The 23,664-nt window shown below is 48.9% G+C and overlaps 1 protein-coding gene across 4 annotated transcripts in view; it reads right to left on the reverse strand.

Moving 5' to 3' along the window:
- Positions 1-23,664, reverse strand: part of ATP6V1C2 (ATPase H+ transporting V1 subunit C2) — a 48,611-nt gene that overhangs the window by 18,834 nt on the left and 6,113 nt on the right. For all 4 annotated transcript variants that reach the window (XM_029938303.1, XM_029938302.1, XM_029938301.1 and 1 more), the window contains exon 3: positions 2,431-2,516. In XM_029938303.1, the coding sequence (XP_029794163.1) occupies positions 2,431-2,516 (86 nt within the window). The remainder of the gene's footprint in view (positions 1-2,430; positions 2,517-23,664) is intronic.

Raw genomic sequence — 23,664 nt, forward strand, 5'->3', positions numbered from 1 at the left:
GGTCCTGACTACTCGGCCTCCACTCCCGTCACAGCATGTGTGGCATCGCTGTCCCCGTGGCCCTGAGCTCTTGGACAGCAATCGCCCAGGCATGCCCAGCTCCCAGCACAGCGTCTGGGGCCTGAGAGCTGTGCAGGAGTGGCCGCAGATGAAGAGGGTGTCAGATAAGGGCACAGTGCAGACCTCCCCACAGAGGCCTCCTGAAACCTCTGGGGTATGACCGTGACCTCCCCTCCGCAGGCACCTCCCTCCCCAGCTCCAGCTCCAGACCCTGGCCCTTGTCCCGGGTCACGCGCCGAAGGACAGCGTTGCCCTGTCCACGCCCATCGCCTCTGGTGACAACAAGGTCTGAGGCCGGTCCTCCGTCTTAGAAGGCCACAGCCCCGCTGGGCCTCCGTGTCCTTCCAATATGGCAGCCTCCTCTCTGGCTGCCCTCCTCTGGCTGAAGTCAGAGGCATGGCCTCCAAGGGAGCAACTTGGGGCTGTTGGCCAAGGTTGAGGTCAGACCATGACCCAGGCAGGCTCATGCAGACTCAAGCCACACCGTGTGCAGACAGAGCTCGTGAGCCACCGAAATGTCATCTGAGAACCAGAGCAAGGCCTTCCCGGCAGGCAGCAGAGCCAGGGACCTGTGAGCACAGGGGCTGCCGGTCAGCCAGCCACATCTCCGGGTGTTTGTTTTATGTGAGCTCGAATCCTCGCGCCTGAAAGACCAGGTTTTTACTCAGAAACGTAGCTCTCCGCCCTACGTCAGCTCTTCCATCTAGAGCCCTACAAGTTACCTGCTGGGAAATAAGATCGGCTGATTTATTAAACAAAATAATTTCTTATTAGCACCAGCAAGGGTTTTCCATGTAACAGATTGCACGTGGAAAGATATCTTGAGAAGTTCCGATCTGTAAAGATTTGTGTTCATCCAGAAAGGTTTTGCTGGCCTTCATCCCACCAGTTTGGAGAAAACCCAAAGCCAAGGGCTTGTTCTAATCCTGAAGCCGGGAATGGCCCGTTCAGGCGTAAGGCCCCCCCCCCGCCCCCAGGAGGCTCATGAGAAGAAGGGTCTTTGGCTGAGTGAACCCCGTCAGGGCCACGCAAAGCCAACCCCGACATGGAAGCTGCCAGGGTCCACAAAGCAACCAGCCTCCAAGAGCGGGCAGGAGAGGGGACACTGAGGACAGACATCCAAGCAAGCCGCAGACCACAGGCCAAAAGATGCAGAAGTCCACCTTGAACTTGAGAGCCAGGGCACTCCCCATTCCTGGAGGCATGCAGTGCTTGGGGCAGGGGGAGGGGGAGAAGGCAGGGCAGGCATGAGAAACAGGGGAGAGGACTGCAACAGGTGACGGGCCATACAGATATAGTGACCAAGGTGCCAGGTTGTTCCTGGACCCGGTGACCCCATCACCGCACCCCTACGACCAGCAGGGGAGAAGCCACCTTCCCGGGGGCATGCAGCCACCACTCCAAGCACACTCACGGCAAACCACACAAAACCTACTCTTCAAATATTTCATTTTTTCCTTCAAACCTGCAATGTAATAAAGGGGCGGGTTATTACACTGCATTAACACACGAAACCAAGTTCAGGTTGGGGAGTGTGAGCATTTCCATCTGTCAAGTGAAACCAGCAAATGAAAAGGCCTTTTATGGGGTTCCCGAGAGAGGAAAGTAAACATGATGACGTGGAATGAGCGACAGAGGTCTTCGACAGACTAACGCGCCCGTCTGCGGGGTCTGCACGTGCACACGGCCACGGGTTTGGGGGCCTCCACGGAGGCGAAGCACCGAATCCTCAAGCTTCCGGAGTCCCCGCGTGCGTGCCCTGCACCTTGTAAGTGCACGCGGAGTGCACACACACGGTTAATGGGCCCAAATGTCACCGGAACCTGAAGGTCTCCCCCCAGCACAGGGGAGACGGACGTTCCAAACCGGATCGCACGACACAGAGCCGTCTAGGTCTCTCTCGCATATTTACTGGGCACAGTGAGGTCTGAAGTCTGAGGCTCTCCCCAACCCCTGAAGGCATTTTCCAGTGTGGAGAAAGGGATAAATGGGTTGGGCAGGGGTGTGGCTGGAGGTGGGGGAATGGGTGGAATTTTCCATGCAGGATAGAGCAGAAACTGATAGAGACGGTGGGTAGGCCAAAGAACCATGAGACCCCCACCGCTACCCCCACTCCATTGTCCCCTTCAGAGTTCTACGGGGCAAGAAACGCCAGGCTCTGTGGCTTTAAGATGCCACAGCAGGAGCACGAACACACCCAGGGGCACGTCTTCAACCCAGGGGTGCCGCCGGGCTCCAAACAGCCTGTGCGGCTCTGCCTGATGTGTGGACCAGACCTTCCAGGGGGCACGTAACGCGGGCGTGGCCAGGGCCACCGATGGCCTCGAACCAGCTGGGAGAGCCCCGGCTGAGAACATTCCAGTGACCTACCTCCGTTGGCCAGGAGGTTCTCCGGAACCTTCCCCTTAGCGTCTTCCATAACTTCTACCACGTTCTGGGCCATCCTCTTTATGAGGCTTTGGGGAAAGAACAAGAGGCCGTTAGAACAGGGATGGGTCGTGCCTGGGAACACTCGCGCTGAGCGCCGCCCTCTGGGGACCAGGCGGCCACTGGAGGTGGGCACTGAAAATGCGAGCCATCTTTGAACCAGTATTTCCACTTCGGAGAAACTATCTTCAGGAAATAGGGCAAGCAGAAAAAAAAAAACCTTTCTGAATAAAAAGATGTTCTTCTGCAGCACCACCGCTGACAGCAAAGAGCTGGAACCCACTGGAAGGTTGAACAATAGGGGATTGTTTGAGTAAAGGATGGTATATCCATCTGAGGGATTATTAGACATCCACTGGAAGTAAGGCTTACAAAGAATTTCTAACATGTAGAACAAGGCGTGTATTATAATGTTAGGGGAAAAAAACCCCGAAGATCCAAATTTATGCAGACAGTGTGGCCGTGACTCTGTGAGAATGTTCTGCTGACTTTATGGATTTCTGATCATCATCTGTGATGATAATTCCGCATTGAATTAATACTGAGCATAGTTCAGGATTGCTTTTATTGTTTTATTTCTCAAAATTGTTTTAATGTCTATTTTTGAGAAAGACAGAGGGTGAGCAGGGGAGGGGCAGAGAGAGAGGGAGACACGGAATCTGAAGCAGGCTCCAGGCTCTGAGCTGTCAGCGTAGAGCCCAGCAAGGGTCTCAAACCCATGAATCGTGAGATCATGATCTGAGCTGAAGTCAGACACTTAACCGACTGAGCCACCCAGGCGCCCCAAGAATTGCTTTTTTAATTATAAAGTCAAGACGGTCTGTCTCGAGAAAAAACCTTGAAGGATTCAGAAAGTGACAGAAAGGACGGTGGGAGTTGCCGAAATCACTGTTGTACACCCAAAACTAATGTAGCAGTTGAAGATCCAAAGAATAAAACAAACAAAAAAGGCTTCACCCCACAAGCAAAAACAAAGTCTGAGAAAAGAAAGGGAAGTACAGGCAGAAGGACTCAAATTCCCAAACCTATCATTTGTTTCTTTGTTATGTTTTTAATTTTTCTCATGTTTATTTATTTTTGGGAGAGTGTGAGCACATGAGCGGGGGAGGGGCAGAGAGCAAGAGACAGAGGATCCAAAGCAGGCTCTGCACTGACAGCACAGAACTCAATGCGGGGCTCGAACTCATGAACCGTGAGATCATGACCTAGGCCGAAGCCAGATGCTTAACTGACTGAGCCCCCCAGGCACTCCTGCTTTGTTTTTAATTTCTATTTTAAGTAGGCTTCATGTCCAACGTGGGGCTCGAACTCACAACTCTGAGATAAGAGTTGCGTGCTCTACCGACTGATCCAGCCAGGGGCCCCTTGTAGGTTTTTTCCCCCCTTTGTCTTTTTAGTAATCTCTACACCCACGGTGGGACTCAAACCCATGACCCTGAGATCAAGACTCACACACCTCCTGATTGAGCCAGCCAGGCCTCCCCAGATGTATGATTTTGACCAAATTTATTTCATCTCTTTGTGCCTCAGTTTTTTATCCAGAAGATGCAGATTATGCCCATTTTGTGGGATTATTATACATGTTAATATGACTCAGACACAAGCATCTAGGAGCAGAGGGTCTGCTCCTGGAGGCTGAGCAGTGAGAAGACAGACTGGAAAACAAGCCAGACTAGATCAGAAGTCTAAAAGCCCTGAAGATCCAAATCTTTGCCTTAGGCCCTCTCTCCACCTTCTCCGGGCTTCCATGAGGGCAGACAGCGGGCAACACGGTCCGTCCGCTGCTGCAGACACTGGCTGTGAGGCCAGGGGGCTGGGGACCAACACAGGAAACTGAGGCAGGAGGGCGCTGAAAGGCTCCACATAAAATGAGAGGGAGGGAGGCAGGAAGGAACTTGGTTTCCTAGCAGAGTAAGAAGTAGTCACATCAAAATTGGAAAACTATCAGAAAAAAGAGCTGCCGTTCTCCACCCAAGAGAAAACGCACGCTTTCATGCTGGTGGGTTTGCAAAGCCTAATGCTTCCATAGTTGCTGTGAGTTGAGGTTTTCTTTCAAGAACACCTGCTATTTGGCGGAGTTGACCAGGCACCATGTGCTCCAGTCCTGGCCTCCTGTAATCCCCACAAACGTTCTAAAGACGGCTATCGCCCCATTTCACAGATGAGGCCCAGAGAAGTACATTGACCCCACCCACCCATTCCAGCTGAGGACACCCCGGCTCTCCGCCACCAGGCCACTCGGCCCCAAGACTCATCCTGGGCTCAAATCTCGACATACGTGTTGCCATTTGAAAAAAAAAATGTGTGTTGTCATTTCCTAGAATAGTAGTTCTGCATGTTACTAATGATAACTAATGAGAATTATTTTACTAATTCGTTACCCAACCAATCTCATTTCGGTTTCCTTGGCTCTAGGAAATGGTGCGGCGCCTCTCCCAAGGTTATTTGTGGAGTTTGATGTGATGCGTGTGGTGTTCCAGGCGCGGGGAGTTTGTGGCAAATGTCCTCAGTCGTGCTGCAGGCATCCCGGGGAGACGGTCTCTGGGCTCTGTGCCCCCGGCTCACGGGTACATGGGGGAGGGCGGGGGAGAGTAGACAGGAACCTCTCTCCTCTCTTCCCCCGAAGCCTACGGCTGTGACAAGGCCACCCCGTCCGCCTGGGTTTGTACAGCATCTGCTGTGGGTCACCCGTAGCCCACACATGAGTGTATGTCCCTTTATAAACAGACTTTCCTCAAACTCTCCTAATTTGAAATGTGTCTTCTGTTACCTGTTAAGACTCTGATTCAATACATTCATTCATTCGTCTGCTCACTCATTTAGCAAATTCCATATATTAGGCCACTTGTGTGCCCAGCACTTCCATTAATGCTGTGAACCAAACGAAGTCTCTGCTCTCTGGAAGCTTCTATTCTAATGCCGTCAACAGCTCCTCTGGGTCATTACTATAGTGATGCTGCCGCCACCTCGTCTGTAATGCTTTGAGTAATTACCTGTTTAAGTAGTTGTAACTCTCATCCAGGCCACAATGCCTGAGCCACGGCCGCTGCTCAGGAAATGTTTGTTGAGTGAATCAACGATCCTCTTTTAAAAAGAGGAACAAACCGGCAAAGGGCATGAACGTACTATTATTCGCAGAAGATGAAACGAGCCCATTTGTAGAGTCCTTGAATCTGTGAAAATTTGTCCAGCATCCCCAGTGACTAACTAGCACGCATGCTTCCTTCCCGGTCAACCTAAAAGGAGAACTCGCTCATCATTTTGGTAATGACTTTGTGCTGCTCCCGCTTCTCGCCCGTATGAAGTTTTTAACAATAACACGTATGGCCGAGCGCCTGCCCCAGGGCGTGAACACCGCCACGGAACATCTCAGAATAACATGGTCTGATGCAGCTTAACTGCTGGAAAAATCACTTCCTGCACAGGACAAAAAGGCGCCAGGCTTGGCTGTGATGATTAACTACAGAATCAGCAAATTGTGGCCTTACCGAATCAGAGCACTTTTCTCACTGGAAGGAGCCGAAGAATCACGCGATGTTTCGCTTGTGTGACTCCACAGTTTGCTGTGAACACATTCTCAGGACGAGAGCTTCCCCGTTCCTGATTTCTCTTGCGTGGATTTCACTGCATGGCTGTATCCTAACTCCTTCTGCCAGACACGGGGGTTGTGTCCCTGTGATCAGGTGTTGCAATGACACACATCGTCACACGCTTGTGTACGTAGAATACGTTGTTAAAGAGTAACTCCTGTGATAAAGGGTATAAATGTTTCTGATTTTAGCGAACAGGCCAAGCGACTCTCCAGACAGAGCCAGTCTACACTCCACCGACAATGAGGAGTGGCCGCTTCCCCAAACCTCCGCCAACGTCGGGGGTCATGAACGGTTCACGTCTGCCAATCTGATAGTTGAAACTGTTTAGCTCATTGTTGCTGTGATTTGCATCTCTTTGATCATCAGTGAGGCTGGACATCTTTTCAGAGATTCACGGATTCTACAAATGGCCTGGATTCTTCTGTGAATAGCATGTTCGTGCCCTTTGCCGGTTTTTCTGCTGCCTTGTTCCTCTTTTAAAAAAAAAAAAGGGCGTGTAAGGGCTGTTAAGGCTCTCAGGAGCTCAGTTGCTGAGACAGTGCTTTGAGCTGGGTAACGTCCTCAATTCAAAGGTGAAAACATAGAGATTTGCGTTGTCGACAGTAGCCCTACATAGGGTGACAGGTGTCAAAGCAGAAGCCGATCCCAAATCTCCATGACTCCAAAGTCCATGCTCTTCGACGCTAGTTCAGATTACACTCTGGCACCTTCCTCTAAAGCACCTGACAAAAATACGCACGAATCCAAAAGGGAAGATGTGTGGATTGTATTTTTAATTAAAAAAGCAAACTGCAAACATGTGCAATCTCGATTCAGTTGTAGGGTACATCGGCATCTGTCTCTGTGATGTAGCTGGAACTCTGGCACCTACTGAAGGCTCAGACCATCGACTGCAGCTAATTGGGCCAGTTTCAGCTCTTGGCACAGTAGCAGCGACCCCTTCCCCAGCCCTCAGCCGCGTGGCGGGCAGCGTGTGTTCCTGGAGCGACTTGCTCACCGTTTGTGGGAGCCAGGTGGCCATAAACAACCCCGTCCTCAAGACATGGAGGATCTGTGCTCCAACTGCTGCTGGAGATCACAGAGGTACAAGGAGGGGGTAGCCACTGCTTTGACACCTCTCCGCACTGTGCAAGCACCTCCCCCTTCGCTACAGAGACTTCCAGGGGACTTAAAGAACCTGTGTCCTTCCCCTCCCTTCATTTTTCTTTCTCCCATTTGGGAGTCAGACATGAAGACTAGGGCATTCAGAAACAATTGTGTGTATGGGAAACATTAGAAACAAGCATTCAAATCCAGGAAAAGGCTCAGAAAACACCTGTGGCAATTGTATCTTTACACGCCAGGCTGATCCTTGGCACAAAGACGCCAATTTAAAATAAACATGAGCAGGGACGCCTGGGTGGCTCAGTTGACTAAGCATCCAGCTTTGGCTCGGGTCACGATCTTATGATTTGTGAGTTCGAGCCCCACGTTGTGCTCTGTGCTGACAGCTCAGAGCCTGGAGCCTGCTTTCGGTTCTGTGTCTCCCTCTTTCTCTCTGTCTTCCTTCGCTCATGCTGTCTCTCTCTGTCTCTCAAAAAATAAATAACTGTTAAAAAATTTTTTTTAAATAAACATAAGCAAAACAAATAACACAGCAAGTCCAGAGACGGAGGAGGATATGATTTCCAGAGTCACCACATCATTAGATTCAAATGTCCAGTGTTAAGTAAGGGAAGAACTCACAAGGCATACAAAGAAGCAGGAAAGTACCATCCATTCAGAGGAAAAAAACAAATGGATGTAAACAGTCACTGAAAAAGACGTGAGGGCAGATCTACCAGACAACGACTTTAAAACACTTTTCAAAGATGCTCAAAGAACTAAAAAAAAAATATGGGATGAACTTTAAGCAAGCAAGCTATGAGCAGAATGGAAATATCCATAAAGAGACAGAAAACCCAAAAAAAGAAAAACACTCCCCCCTAAAAAAATTCTGGAGCTAAAAAATGCAGTACCTGAAATTAAAAATCCACTAGAGGGACTCCAAGGCAGATTTGAGCAGAAAGACTCATTAAACTGGAAGACAGGATATGGAGATTATCAAGTCTGAGGAACAGAAAGACAAAAGATTGAAGAAAAGTGAACAGAGCTTATGGGACCTATAGGACCCATCCACCACGCCAATATATGCATTGTGGGAGTCCCAAAAGAAGGAGACAGAAAGGGGCAGGAGAATATTTGAAAAAAATAAGAACAAAGCCAAAGGACCTACACTTCTTTGATGGATTACAAAACTCACTACGAAACTACAGTAATGAAAACAGTGTGGTATGGGCATAAAGACAGACAGACAGACCAATGGAATGGAACAGAAGAAAGACCCCAGAAACAAACCCTCACCTACATCCTCAGATGGTTTTTGACAGATGGGGAAAACACAGCTGTTCCAACACAGCGTGCTTGAAACACATAGAATGAAGCTGGACCCCTACCTCACACCATATATAAAAATTAACTCAAAGTAGATCAAAGACCTAAATGAAAGGCCTAAAACTATACAATAAAACAGAGGGCCAAGTCTTCATTTTACTGGATTAGGCAATGATTTCTTGGATAGGACACCAAAAGCAGAGTAAACAAAAGGAAAGATAGACAAAATGGATTTGATGAAAATTTAAAACATTTTCTTCCTCGAAAATATCAACAGAATACAAAGGCATCCACCGAATGAGAGAAAATATGTGTTAGTCATGTATCTGCTAAGGGATTGATATTCAGAACATACAGAGAACGCCTAAGACTCAACAACACAAAAATAAGCAACTCCATCCAAAAATGGGCATGGGGCTTAACTAGACATTTCTCCAGAGGAAATAAATAAATGGCCAATGAGCACATGACAAGATCCTCAACGTCACTAATTGTCACGAGTGGGGTGGAGGGAGCAACAAATGGCTCAAAAAAATTTAGGATAAAAGCTCAACCTCACTGTCTGTGAAATAATTTTTCACTTATTATATTGGCACCTTGCAAGGATTTATGATTTTGGCACTGGAAACAGCTCTGGGAAACAGGAATACCAATGCCCTGTGGATCGACGTGTTGGTGGTATAGCCTAGTTACTAGAGAGTATTTTCAGAACAAACATCAAAAGTTTTTAACACGTAATAGGTTTTTGCCCAGTATTTTCACTTCTAGGAATTGGTTCTTCTGATAACCTTGCTCCTGTGCACAAAACCAACTACACAAAAGACGCAAGACAGGAAGCCATCTCTGTGGTATCGAGGAGGAACCAAGGTGATAAAGAGGATCACCAGGAATGAGGAAGGTCCTTTATGGATTGCCATGAAAGGTTGTATATCTTAAGGTAAAAGGAGGGAAAAAATAGGGGCGCCTGGGTGTCTCAGTCGGTCAAGCATCTGACTTTGGCTCAGGTCATGATCTCGCAGTTTGTGGGTTTGAGCCCCACATCACGCTCTGTGCTGACAGCTCAGAGTCTGGATCCTACTTCAGATTGTGTGTCTCCCTCTCTCTCTCTCTCTCTGCCCCCTCCCTTCCCCTTCCCCATTCATGCTCTCTCTCTCAAAAATAAACATTAAAAAAACTTTTTAAGGGGAAAAATATTAAAGAGTACCTATAGGTACTATTTTTGTAAAACAAAAATACATTTTTGTAGAAACAAAAAGACATACAACTGCACACTTGCATTATGCCTGGAAAAGTCAATAAAGATTGGCACTGTATTGTTAAAATGGTTTCATCTGGGGAACAGAATGGCAGAGGTGGAATCTGGATTTTAAAATCACCAGCATGTATTAATAATAATAATAATAATAAAATAATAATGCAAATAAACAAAGCAATGAGTAAGTGAAGTAGTAAGTTTAAGAGCATGCTACCTGGGCTCAGCTAGTTACGATTTCTTCCGAATTTACCCTTGCCAGTCCGATGGAGAGCCCAGAGGAGCAAGTGAGAAAGATGGGGGAGGGGGCATCACCCAGGTGCGAGGCTGGGCAGGTAGGGCACTGATGGGGTGGGGGGTGCTTTAGGAGCTGGGCGGGCAGATTCCAGATGCTAGAAACACAGGGAGAAGGAGGTCAGGAAAGAAGGGCTGCCTTGGCCAGGTGTGCAATGAAAATGCTCTGTTCTTTTTTTCTGAGGACACTGCGGCACCTCTGGACACGGCTGGTTTCTAGATCCTGAGACCCAAGGGGCCTGTTCCCTCTGGCCCTTGGGACACAGGATAACTCAAGCGCTGAGAGCACAGAGACCCCTGAAATCTCTGTCTACCTTCTCTCGTCCCCCTGCAATCCCACGCTCATCTGATTGGCTATCATTCAGGACCCCGGGGCTCTTCCAGACCCTTCCTAGATGGACAAGGACACACAGGAGAGGGCTGACCTCCACGCACCAGAGTACCCCTGTCCCGGGACCCAAGCACAGAGGACAATCGTCCTACAAGGTAGCTCCACTGCAACCATGCACAGCAAAGCTCCGAGTTTCCTGCTTCCAGAGCACCCCTTTGGGCCCAGCTTTCATCATGGCGCCCCCTTTGGTGGGAGGTACACTCCCACCTGCCTCACCCCTTGCCTTGCGGGAAGGGCTGAGTCTTGCACAGTTCTCTGTGGAGGAAGTGTGGTTATTGGGTTCCCAGGCCCCGAGTGCATCCCTGGGAAGCAGGGCTTTCCCCCCTTCCCCTGGGTTTTCTGGATAATTCAGGCAACAACAGACTGGGGTTGGTGTCATTTTCAGAATCACTCCAAGCCTGGGGGCTGAGGGCCAACAGGTGACTGGGAGGAGCAGAGGGAGTTTCCACAGGGTTTGGCAGGAACGGTAACAATAGCTTTTATCTAGGAAGCTGTCCTCTGGCCTCAGGCCCTTTGTGTACATATATGTCCCTTTACATGAATGACAAAGGAAGCGAGGCCTCGGTGAGCTCAGGAAACTGAGACCAGAGAGACCTAGACACTTGCCCAAGAGCCCTCTGCTGGTGGCCTCAACATCAGCTCTGACAGCCCCCAGACCCTGCCCCTACCGCACACCTCGGTCCGCACCCCAGTGGCTGATGCGTCCCTCTCCGGATAATCAAAACCCCAAGCCCACCCCAAGCAGATGAGGGGGCTCTGACAGTTCCAGCCTCCCTTTGCAGCCACACAGCAGCCCGGAGAAAGGAGGCTCAGAAGCTTTGGCACAGCTGGTGACTCACAGAGCCCCTGGGCACCTCACCCCAAGTGAAGGGATTTTGTCTTGTCTCTCTCTGCTTCCTCCTCATGACCAAAGGATAATGATGTCAACATGCCTTGTAGCAATGATCAGGAACAAGTGACTGGATTGTGATTCTGTGACTTTCTTTTAATAAAAATAAAGATCGCATGAGGCTTCTGAGAAGGTTCCCCACCCTGGAGGCTCTGGGGGTTTCTGGAGGGTTCTGGCCACAGAGATACCGTGTTTTGAATTCTGACCTTGCCTCTTAAAAACTGGAAGTTGCAATAAGGAACTGATCTTTCCATCCGTAGGGGGATCCCCTCTGATACTGTTTGTAAAGCCAATCAGCGAAATTACCCGTCACTCAAAACAGAATTTGCTTTGGCCAAGTTGGTGTTACACAACATGATTTCCCCACACAGGTGGTTGATGATTCCTGGTCCTCTTGAAAAGCCAGGCTACCCTCAGAGAAGATTCGCTCCCTAAGGGGCCATGGACAAGGAAGGCCCCTTGTTCTGAAGCATTACTGAAATGTTCTGGGGCCCCACGCACTTTGAGGGGGAATCTGGCAGTCCCCTAAGGATCTGGCGTAGAAGGGAGACTGGAATTTAAGTTCTGGAGCATTTCCCAGAAAGTCAATCCCCCCAGCAGCCCGGGGCACTTTGCCCAACTGCAGGGCCCCCACTCTCGTGGGGCTGGGCCCCCCAGAGTTGTCCAACCTGCAGCCTGCCCCAAGGAGCGAAGGCGCAAAGGCCAGAGCCCCAAAATCCCAAAACCAGAATCGCAAGTGACTGACACGCCCCTGAAAATATGCTTCCTCTTGCGGGTTACCCAAGAAATACACATTCAAACAATCACACATCGTTTTCATTTCGCTGGGTAATCGAGCAAGTGTTTCAAGGCAGTAAGTTAATGAGGGTAGGATGAAACAGCGCTTCCGGGTAACCTTATTGGAGAACGACTTAGCCCTATGTACAAACGGCTTTAAATATCCTATAGCCTTTGAACCAGTAATTCCGCTTTTTTTTTTTTAGATGTTGTATTTATTTTTGAGAGAGAGGGACAGTCTGAGCAGGGGAGGGTCAGAGAGAGAGGGAGACACAGACTCTGAAGACAGGCTCCAGGCTCTGAGCTGTCAGCAGAGCCTGACGCGGCGCTCGAACCCACGAACCACGAGATCATGACCTGAGCCGAAGCCGGATGCTCAACTGACTAAGCCACCCAGGTGCCCCTCATTTCACTTTTGGAAACACAAATGTAGAAATTGGCCAAAAATGCAGCTATAGATTTATGTGAAGAGGTCAATCAGGGTATTACTAGAATAGAATGAAAACTAAAATGAAAGAAGTTGTCCCTCCATTAAAAATCCTTGACATTAGGGGCACCTGGGGGGCTCAGTCGGTTAAGTGTCCGTCTTTGGTACAGGTCATGATCTCACAGCTTGTGTGTTCAAGCCCAGCATTGGGCTCTGTGCTGACAGCTCGGAGCCTGGAGCCTGCTTCGGATACTGTGTCTCCCTCTCTCTCTGCTCCTCCCCTGCTCTCTCTCTCTCTCAAAAATAAACAAACATTAAAAAAAAAATCCTTGACATTAGAGTCACACCGGGTAGGGTGACGAGAACATGATCTGCCCACCCCCCCACTCAGGACCATCGTGTGGGGTTCCGGTTGAAAGGGCCTTTAGAGGCCCAGTAGACTGGAGACCTACTTGAGGTCACACAGCCAGCCCATAAGTAGCCGACAAGGGCAAAAATAAGACCTCAATTTTAGAGTCATATACTGGGGTTAATACAGTGTTCTTTCATAAAATGTCTTCTCATTTAAATTCCTGGTCTCTTTGCACAAGAATTTTTTCTTTAAATGAAAAGAAAGCAATAGACTTTATTTATAGGCAAACATTTTCTCAGGGCCACAGAGCAGGGGCCTCCCAGCTACCCCTGTTACAGGACCCCCCTCCCCCATGATCCATCATCTTCCAGGTCCCTGTCAACACGCATTTCATGGCAAATCTGCAGGGAAGGTGGTACTTCTCTTGGTTTATCAGAAGATAGCCAGGCTTTCTGTTTGCATAAAATGCCCAGAAGAGGCAAATCCATATAGCAAGTGGCCAAAAACCAGGGCTGGGGGAGAGGAGGAGGGAGTGGGTGGTGACTAGAGGCGCAGGGCTTCCTTCTGAGATGATGAGCACATTCTAGAATCAGATGGTGGTGATGGCTGCGTTACTTTGTAAATATACCACAGACCAATGAATAGTGCACGTCAAAGGACTGAACATTACGGTGTGTGAATCATATCTTAATTTTTCAAATATGCCTTCCTTTTGGCTTTGAAGGTGAAGACCCAGTCTGGAGGAGAATGTCAAGGACGGATTTGGCCCTTAAGGCTGGATGTCATCACCTTCTCCTACATTCCTTGGCTCTGCTCCCTTCTTTTGCATCACCGCTATAATTTTATAGTGACCACAGACCTGCCTGAGCGCTGCCCTGGGTCACTGTCCTAGGCGGGCCGAGTCATCTTCTCCAAGTTTCCTTCAATGGCTCCCTCTCTGGTTGTCTTGCCTCACCCAACCTGGCCCCCTCCGGTCTATCCCGCCCACGGTAACCAGAGGGATCTCAGAAACCACACAGCTGAGCGTGCCATTGTGCCCTTCTGGGTCCGCGGTTCTCCAGGAAGTTCAAATATTGATGTTTCAGCTGCTGAGCAGGGTTTACAAAGAACGCCCCCGCCTGTCTGGCCTCCTTCTCCACCCACTCACCGCTGCCCTTCCCATGCCAGCCTTCTCCGGAAGCACCAGGGATGTCCTGAGCCACCTGGATGCTACTCACCCTGCATAACAACAGCCCGAGCGCCCCTCCTGGTGGCAAGCCACCCCTCACAAGGACCACACGGCGTCAGATAACCCCCCACTCAGGACGTGTCGCTTCTTGCCCTCGATGGAAACACACCGTCCATTACGTCCCAGGCAATATAATGGAGGTGCTAGTGAACAAAGCAACCATAGTTGCTGAGCCCGTGGGGCTTTCTAGAAACCTCCTTCCACCCTATTGGTTACCATACTCTCAGGGGTGTGGGTTTCCTCATCTGGGGACTCCATCCAAGCAGACAGAGCTCTGAAAATGTATGAATTGCACTGCCACCAGCTCCGACAAAAATGCAGTGGTTCCCACAATGCTGGCTAGCTGGCCGGTGGGACTGGTGCCTGAAGAGGTGAGGCAGGATGACGGACCAGTGCCCCTCAGAGCCATCAGGGTCCTCCCCCATCTCTGCTTTGTCCGTGTGTCACACAGGACTGAAATGATCTCTGTATTCATCTACCTCATCTCCCAGATGCGATCTTTTCAAAGAATGGCCATTTCCTTACACCACCACCACCACGACAACTCAGTATTCTCCAGGTCTACAGAAGTCTAAGTACTCAGTGCAACTGGAATGGTAAGCTCAGCCCATGACAAGGGGGCCATGTCCTGGGACCACTTGGGACCCCATGCTTTAGAAGGTCCCCATGTGGCCTTCCTCCAACCCACATCCATCTCATAGAGTCAAGAGCAATCCAAAGATCTGAGGGCCAAAGGGGATGTGGTACCCACACGTTGTGTACCCGGGACCCCAGCTGCCTCAATGGGTAGGTATTTACCTAAGAGAAATTAAAACATATGTCAATACAAAGATTTTACGTGACTGTTGCACGCTCATGACAGCTTTCTTTTTAATAGTCCCCAACTGGAAGGCATCTAGATGTGTCCCAACAGGTGAATGGATAAATTGGGGCTTACCCATATAATAGAATATTCCTCAGTAGTTAAAAATGACCGTTAATAGACACACAACATGGATAAATCTCAAATAATGATGTGGAATGGAAAACCCAGACCAAAAAAAAGAGTATGTACTATATCATTCTACTCATACAAATGTTCCAAAAGATGCAGTCTTATAGTGACAGAAAACATATCAGTGTTGAAACTATTGAGAAAGAAATTGATCACAAAGGGGCACAAAGAAACTTCGGGGGGGATGGATATATTCATGATCTCGATGGTGGTGATGGCTTCGCAGATGTGCAGATCTCAAAACTCATCAAATTGTACACTTTGAAAACTTGCTATCTATGGCTTATCATTTATGTCTAAATAGAGCCACTAAAATAATAATAATAATAAAAGGCTACTACTAGCTCCAGGTAGCATTACTTAACTGTCAAGTTCATAAACACCCAGTATTTGACAACACACTTTGTGCCGACCCCATGTGGAATGATGGTTGGCTTAAAAAGAGAGAAAGTTCTTTACGGACCAACAAGAGAAATCTCCTAGGTGAGAAAGAAGCAAGATGCAAAACAGCACATGTAGATTACTTCCTTGTGTTTAAAAAGGGAAGCAATGCAAATATATACTGGAATGTTCTTGTGTTTGTACTGGGAAGCACTGAAAATGTATCAAAGCCTCTGATAAAGCTGGCTTCCTTCAGCAGAGCTCAGGGAAGGGGTCGGGGGGCGGGGGCGGACAGTGCAAGGGAGGCTTCTCATTGTTTTCATCTTTGATGCATGGGCATGTATCACCCACTCAGAAGAAACATTTATTATAAACTTTTTAATATCCATTTAGAGTCCCTAGCCTTGAGATCAACTTCCTAGAGATGTGTTAGGATTAAACAGGGTTGGGGCGCCTGGGGGGCTCAGTCACCAAGCCGAGCATCCGGCTTCGGCTCAGGTCATGGTCTCACGGTTCGTGGGTTTGAGCCCTGCATCGGGCTCTGTGCTGATGGCTCCGAGCCTGGAGCTGCTTCGGATTCTGGGTGTCCCTCTCTCTCTGCCCCTCCCTTGCTCGCACTCTGTCTCTCTCTCAAAAACAAACATTAAAAAAAAGATTAAACGGGGTCATGGCTGGTAAAGTGATTACTGAACAGGAGCAGCGTTCCTCCACATCTGTTCTACCTGCCTCAGAGTCGCCCTCGGCCCCCATTTTAAAATGCAGGTTCAGAGACCCCACCCCAGATGTGCCCAGTCAGAATCCCTGGCGGGGCGGGGTGCCCAAGGAGCTGTACTTTTTTTAATTCCCAGGAGATCCTAGGGGCTGAAACAAGAGGCCACGACTTCCTGATGGGGTAGATGAGAGCAAAGGCTAACAGGAGAGGTATTAAGCAGTGGCATATGGAATGCAAGGATTAGGAGGGTGACCAGAGGAGTGCCTGGGTGGCTCCGTCTGTTAAGCGTCCAACTCTGGATGTTCAGGTCATGACCCAAGGGTGGTGGGTTCAAGCCCGGCCTCGGGCTCTGCACTGAGTGTGGAACCTGCTTAAGATTCTCCCTCTCCCCCTCTCTCCCTCCCTCTGCCCCTCTCCCCTGCCCAGGCGCTCTCTCTCTTAAATAAAAAATTAGAAAAAAAACCAGGTGACCTAGTGGGACTAGGTTAGCAGCTGGTCTGGAGGTCTCGGAAGGTGACATTTAAACTGAGATGGGGTTGACAAGGCGATGTCGTGCAGGGGAGGGTGGGGGAGGGTGTGCATGACACAGGGCAGGACAGGGGTGGGGGGGTGGAGGTGCATGACGGAGGACTCTAGGAGCCGACTAGTTAGGCATCTGGAAGCCAGGGTCAAGAGTACAGGGTCTGAGGACCCCAGAAAGGCCCAAGAAGCTTTCAAGCACAAAAGTCACATGATGGAACGTTTTGAAAACAGAAGACTCTGGCTGCTGCATAGAGAGGGGGTGGGTGGGTGGGGGGCAGGGCTGGGGGTTGAGAATTTGTCACAGGAACACAGGCAAGGGGGCAGGTGCCGGGCATGCGGGTGTGGCGCTAGGTGAGCTGACCAGTGGCTGGATCGGGCCAGGTTCCGAAGGCGGGGACCACAGGGCCCAGTCCTTCCCGGAGCCGGACAGGAAGGGGCTGTTTGAGCACCAGGTGCCTGGGCCCATGAGCCGGTGGCGAGCCGGGCAGGGCCTCGTGGAGCAGGATCTGCCGCGTGCACACCGTCTGCTGACACTGAGCCAATTCAGAAAAGGACCATTTAAAGTCGCCCCTCAAGGTCATGAACGTAAGGCCGGTGTTGGTGGCTGTCACCTACGTCAGGCATAGGTGGAGGGAACGTGGTTGGGAGCTGAGGTCCAGACAACAGCGGAGCCCTGGGGTCCCAGGATCGTTAGGGATCTGAGGTGGAAGTCCGCTCAATTTAACCTCCGAAGGATTATTTTGTGGATTTCACAACGCTGCCTCGGGCTGACCCTGACCCCAGGCCTGTTTCACACAAAGCTGCCGGCCGGCATTCCTTCCTTCCCTGCTGGCCCGGCTTCTGGTTTGGTGAGAGCTACTCGGAGCTGTGGGTGGGGGCGGGGACTGTCAGGTCCCGGGCCACCTCAGGCAAAGCCGACACTGTCACAGGACACTGGAGGAAGGGATGAGGGCAGGGCAGGCAGGAGGGGAAGCTGACTGCCATGTGCCAAGGCCTCTGGCTGGGCCGGGCGGAGAAGCAGGTGCACCGGGCTCAGGCCTGACACTTGTCAGCCATGTGACACTGCACAAACAACTCACTCTGTGCGTGTCGATATTCTCATCTGGAAGAGACGGATAGTCACCCCGTCCGCAGGGCTGTGATGAAGATTTCATGAGACACAGAGAACTGAGAAGCGCCTGATACGGTGCCTGGTGCACAGGGAGCGGTCCGTGAGAGGCAGCTGGCCGAACCGGGCGGTGGGGAACTCAAGACAGAAAACACCACAAACAGAGGCATCTGCGACATCAGGCGCAGCCCTCGGTGGGCGTCTCCGTGCCCTGGCCAGGAAGAGCAGCAAGACGCATCACGTAGGAGCACGTGCGCAGAGCAGGTGTGACAATCATGGGCGACTGGTGTTTCCACACACACACAGGCTGCGCCTGAATCCCAGTCCAGCCCAGTCCACTCCACACAACGACAAGAGAATATTCTGCTTTAGGGTGACCGCGGAATGCTCAGAAAAAGCAGCAATAAATGAGGTCACGAGAAAACTTCGAACGTCCGAAGATAGAAACGGCACCTACTTCATACTGAAAATGCAGATTTTCGGGCCCCACCTCAGACTTGCTGATTCAGAAATTCTGGAGGTGGAGTCAGTAATCTGTTTCTTTCTTTTTTTAATGTTTGTTTATTTCTTTTTGAGATAGAGAGAGAGAGCACAAGCAGGAGAAGGACAGAGAGAGAGAGAGAGGGAGATACAGAATCCGAAGCAGGTACCAGGCTCTGAGCTGTCAGCACAGAGCCTGATGTGGGGCTCGAACCCATAAACCATGAGATCATGACTAGGACTGAAGTAGGACGCTTAAGGGACTGAGCGGCCCAGGCGCCCCCAGTCATCTATGTCTTAGCAAAACTTCCGGATGAGTCTGATGCGCACTAGAGTTTAAAAGCCACTGGTTTAAGGGTCTGGAGGTGACAGGCCCAGTGTGGTCTGCGGCCCAACAGCACAGTATGACTGTGGAGCTGTAAGAAATGTTGAATCTCAGAGGCGCCTGTGGGGCTCAGTCGGTTAAGCGTCCAACTTTGGCTCAGGTCATGATCTCAGTTTGTGAGTTCAAGCCCTGAGTCAGGAGCCTGCTTCAGATTCTGTGTCTCCCTCTCTCTGCGCCCCTCCCCTGTTTATACTCTGTCTCTGTCTCTCTGATAAATAAATAAACATTAAAGAAAGGAAGGAAGGAAGGAAGGAAGGAAGGAAGGAAGGAAGGAAGGAAGGAAGAAATGTTGAATCCTAGGCTCAGCCCAGACCCACTGAGTCAGAATCTGCAATTTCCCAAGATTCCCCAGGGCACTCACCTGCGTGTTGGGAAGCCCCACCTAGAGCGCTAGCCCAATGCTGTCTCACAGAAATATAACGGAGCCACATATGGCTCTGTTTAAAATTTCTAGTAAAAATGTTAAAAAAAAACAGTGAAATTAATTTTAATAATATATTTTATGTAACCCCATATCCCAAACATGATTATTTCAACAGGTAACCAAACATAATAACATTTAATGAGATTTTCCTTCTTTTTTTCTTTTTGGCCCTAAGTCTTGGAAATCTGACGTTTTATACTTCACACATCTCATTTCAAACCAGCCCCCTCGAAAGGGCTCAAGGCCCCACGTGGCTAGTGGATGCCATGGCAACAGCGTAGAGAGGATGGAGAACAGAGAAAACTTTCAAACGCTTTTTACCAGCCATCACCATTCTGACACTAATGTGGCTTTGTAATTCTGTGCTGTCACACATCAGACCAATCTCAATATTGTGTTAAAAATGAGGATTCAGGGAGCGTCATCAGCTGAGCATCTAACTCTTGATTGGGCTCAGGTCACAATCCCAGGGTCTTGGGTTCAAGTCCCACATCAGGTTCCTCGCTGGCAGAGTGGAGCCAGCTTGGGATTCTCTCTGCCTCTCTCTCTGTCTCTCCCTCTCTCAAAAATAAAATAAACTTAAAAAAAAATGAGGATTCTGGAGCCAGACTCCCCTGCATTTGACCTTACCTTTCAATAAGGAAATTCAGGGCATTTGTGGGCCATAAAATTAATACATGAAAATCCCTACTTACAAATCGTAAACATTTAGAGAAAAGATCTCATTCCTAATAGGAACCAAAAATATATATATGATTTGGAGGAAAGTAATCAGTGAGATACGGTGCAGGAGCTTTATTGAATGAAACATGAAAGCTCTCCATCAGAGGGACAAAGAAAAAGCATTAAGTCAGTTGAAAGATGTACTGCGTTCATAGAAATACGCAAAATGTTAAGAATGTTCATCTCCCCTAATTTCAGTGTAATCTTTTTATTATTAAAAATGTTTTTAATGTTTATTTATTTTTGAGAGAGAAAAAGAGCGCATGCAGGGGAGGGTCAGAGAGAGAGGGAGATACAGAAACTGAAGCAGGCTCCAGACTGAGCTGTCAGCACAGAGCCTGACATGGGGCTCAAACCCACAGACCATGAGATCATGACCTGAGCCGAAGTCAGATGCTTAACTGACTGAGCCACCCACATGCCCCTCAGTGTAATCGTATAAATTATCAGTAGGGTTGTTGCCCTAACCATGTGAGAGGTCCTGTCCTAAATGCTTGAAACATATCTAAATTTAAAACACCCTGTACTCAGTGGATACCTCAGAATACGGTCTTCAAAGTTTGTAAGTATCAGTGCCGGAGCATGAATGCACGCGTATTTTTTGTTTTGTTTTACCAAGGAAGGAACTATACGAAGCCCTCATAATGATTGCCTCTGGGGAGAGGAACAAGGGAAAACTAGAACTTTCTATTTCTTTTTGTACCTTTTTATACCATTTGATTTTAAAAATATTTTTTAATGTTTATTTTTGAGAGACAGACAGAGAGACAGAGCATGAGTGGAGGAGGGGCAGAGAGAGAAGGAGACACAGAATCCGAAGCAGGCTCAAGGCCCTGAGCTGTCAGCCCAGAACCTGACCGGGGGCTCAAACCCACAAACTATGAGATCATGACCTGAGCTGAAGTTGGATGCTTAACTGACTAAGCCACCCAGGTGCTCCACCATTTCATTTTTTTAATGTGTAAATATATTACTTTGTGAAATGTCAGTATTAATTATCTGAGCAATGAATAAGACATGAGTAAGACGTTTTTAAATGTTTGTCGTAACAAAAATGACGATGATTGACTGGTGAATCTGGGTCAAGGCTCTCCTAGCCCTCTGCTGCCCTGAGCCCATCGGCTCTTTCTAGGAGCATCGTTCTGGGCATGTTTCCTCATCTGGAACACGACGGAGTTAGTTAGATCTCCAAGGGTCCGCGAGGCTCGAATATTTCAGGATTTTTTCTTCCATTCGTTCATTCAGCCGGGTTTTGAGGGCCTAGAATGTTACAGGCACAGAGATCCACATGTGCTGGTGACTAACCTCAGGGGGCTTACGGGCGAGCTGCGAGGCTGGTCATGACCAAACCATCCCACGAGAGAATATACAGGCGCACTGTGGTCAGGCTGCGAAGGAGGGTGTGCCTGGGCGTAGTGGGACAGGGAGATCAGAAAGCAGGGGTGAGGAGGAGAGTCTGGGGTAGGAGAGCAGCATGAGCAGACACTCTTGGGGGGTTAGAAGGAAGGGGAGGCTGGAAGTAGTCATTCGAAGCAGAACAGAGATCAGCCGTTAGGACCGTCAAGCGGTCTAGAAAGCGCACATCATTAAAAGGTGTTCAATTGATCTTTGTCTAATGAATTGAAGACATGTCATGCATCTAGGTTAATTTTTTAAATTATATTTTGCTTCTCTTTATTTAAAAACGTTTTTTTAAGTTTATTTATTTTGAGAGAGAGCATGAGTAGGGAGGGACAGAGAGAGAGAGATAGAATCCCAAGGAGGCTTCACAGCTGTCAGCACAGAGCCCGACATGGGGCTCGATCTCACACACCATGAGATCATGACCCAAGCTGAAACCAAGAGCCTCCGACTGAGCCACCCAGGTGCCCCTTGCTTCTCTTTAGAATGCACTTAGAAGGACTCACTCCCTGCCTCATTCAGCAGACTCCACACTCAGATCCACAATCTCTGATCCACATTTAAAAAAAATTTTTTTAACTTTTATTTATTTTTGAAAGATAGAGAGAGACAAAGCATGAATGGGGGAGGAGCAGAGAGAGAGAGGGAGACACAGAATCTGAAGCCAGTTCTAGGCTCTGAGCTGGCAGCACAGAGCCCGATGCGGGGCTCGAACCCACGAACCGTGAGATCATGACCTGAGCTGAAGTCGGACGCTTACCCAACTGAACCACCCAGGCACCTCTCTGATCCACATCTTTGAGCTGACCCTCAGTCAACTTCATCCAACCACAAGGGTAAAGAAAAGCAATTCTACAAGGCAGGCCCTGGACTCAGGGGCCAGTGACAGCCACCAGGGTGCCACAGAGACCCAGGAGGTCTATCTGGGTGTCTTAGCACCTGTGAAATGCAATATTTCAATCAGCATCACAAAGCAAGCTAAGACACTGGGAAGAACTCAAACAACTGGTAATGGGAGTGGGGGGAGGGGCGTGGCGGCGCCTTTTTCAAGATCGAATCATTTAGTTTCTCAAATGTTCATGAATTACAGGGTAAATGACCAAAGTCAGCATGGAGGAATAAATAAAAAAAAAAAATAAAAGAGAGAGAGAGAGAGAGAGAGAGAGAGAGAGAGAGAGAGAGAGAGAGAGAGAAAAGCTAGTAAGCAGCCAAACCTGCCTTCCAGCTACATGGAAAAACACTCTAGAGCCCCAGTAAATAAGTAATAAAAGGATATGGAAACAATACACCCTGAAAACTCTTGTCCCTCCTCTGTTCTCCTGACCAGAGGCAGCGCTGACAGGTTTGTGCTGCCTGAGCTACATGCCCAGCTGGCATTTATTTATCTAATAACACCCGAGTACTTTTTAAAGCATCAGGGAGGGCATTTCAAAGACCTGCAGCCTCCAAGTTAGTGTATCCCATTATCTGACTCCAACCCCAGTATTAACTCCCAAGACGAAATCTCCTGGCCCCGGACCACATAAACGCTGGAAATAAGGGGTGCTCAGATCACACCATTTTCCTTTTCCCCCAGGAGAAATGCTCTTGAGAACACAGACCCACAAAGACAAAGAAAACCACGTACTCTGTCAGTTCTCACCACACCCAGCCCTGTTTTTTGAAGACACCTTAATTCGTCGGGGTTCTATCTGTATCCGGATTAGAGACGTAACCTTGCCTGCTCACATACTTTCATATTATTTCTTAAACCCATGCTTGGCCACCAGCACAAACAAGCTGGGCAACCACTAGGTGTGGACAAGAACACAAACAAAAACAAAGCAAAACAAAACAAAAAGGAAATGAAGATGGAAATAATCCTCCAGGATCACAGAATTTTAGAGCTAGAGGAGGCTTTGGGGAGTAAGAAACAGGCTCAGGGACCTGCACGAGATCATTGGTAGCAAAGAAAGATCTAGAAGGGTCTAGAAAAGTCTAGAAAGATACTAGCTGTCACTTCTGCAAGGAAGCGTGGAAACGATTCACTTCTTAAGGCAATATGGCAGCTCTTCAGTGCAGGACCTCATGAGGCGGTTTGTCAGGGCTGCTGGGAACATTGAGAGCAATGGCCAGCCCGGGGCAGGGGGCTGTCAGCCTCACCGCCCTGTGCAGAACAGCCTAAGAAAGGAGTTGATATTTGGAGATCAAGCCACTTTGGGGGGAGGGGTGTGTTCATTTTTCATAGAACCTGTCCTGGGATTTGAGAATACGTGACTTCCCTTCATTCTTCTGTGAAAGCACAGAGATGTTCAGTACTATCCCATTTTACAGATGAGAAAGCCAAAGGTTTGTTTTCTTTTTCAACCGACTCGGGGACTAGGACTGCCTTTATGTGGTCAGAGCAACATCCTACATGTAGCAAAATGTTACCATCGAAGGATGATTTCTAT

This window comes from Suricata suricatta, chromosome 4 (genome assembly GCF_006229205.1).
Source record: "Suricata suricatta isolate VVHF042 chromosome 4, meerkat_22Aug2017_6uvM2_HiC, whole genome shotgun sequence".
NCBI lineage: Eukaryota > Metazoa > Chordata > Mammalia > Carnivora > Herpestidae > Suricata > Suricata suricatta.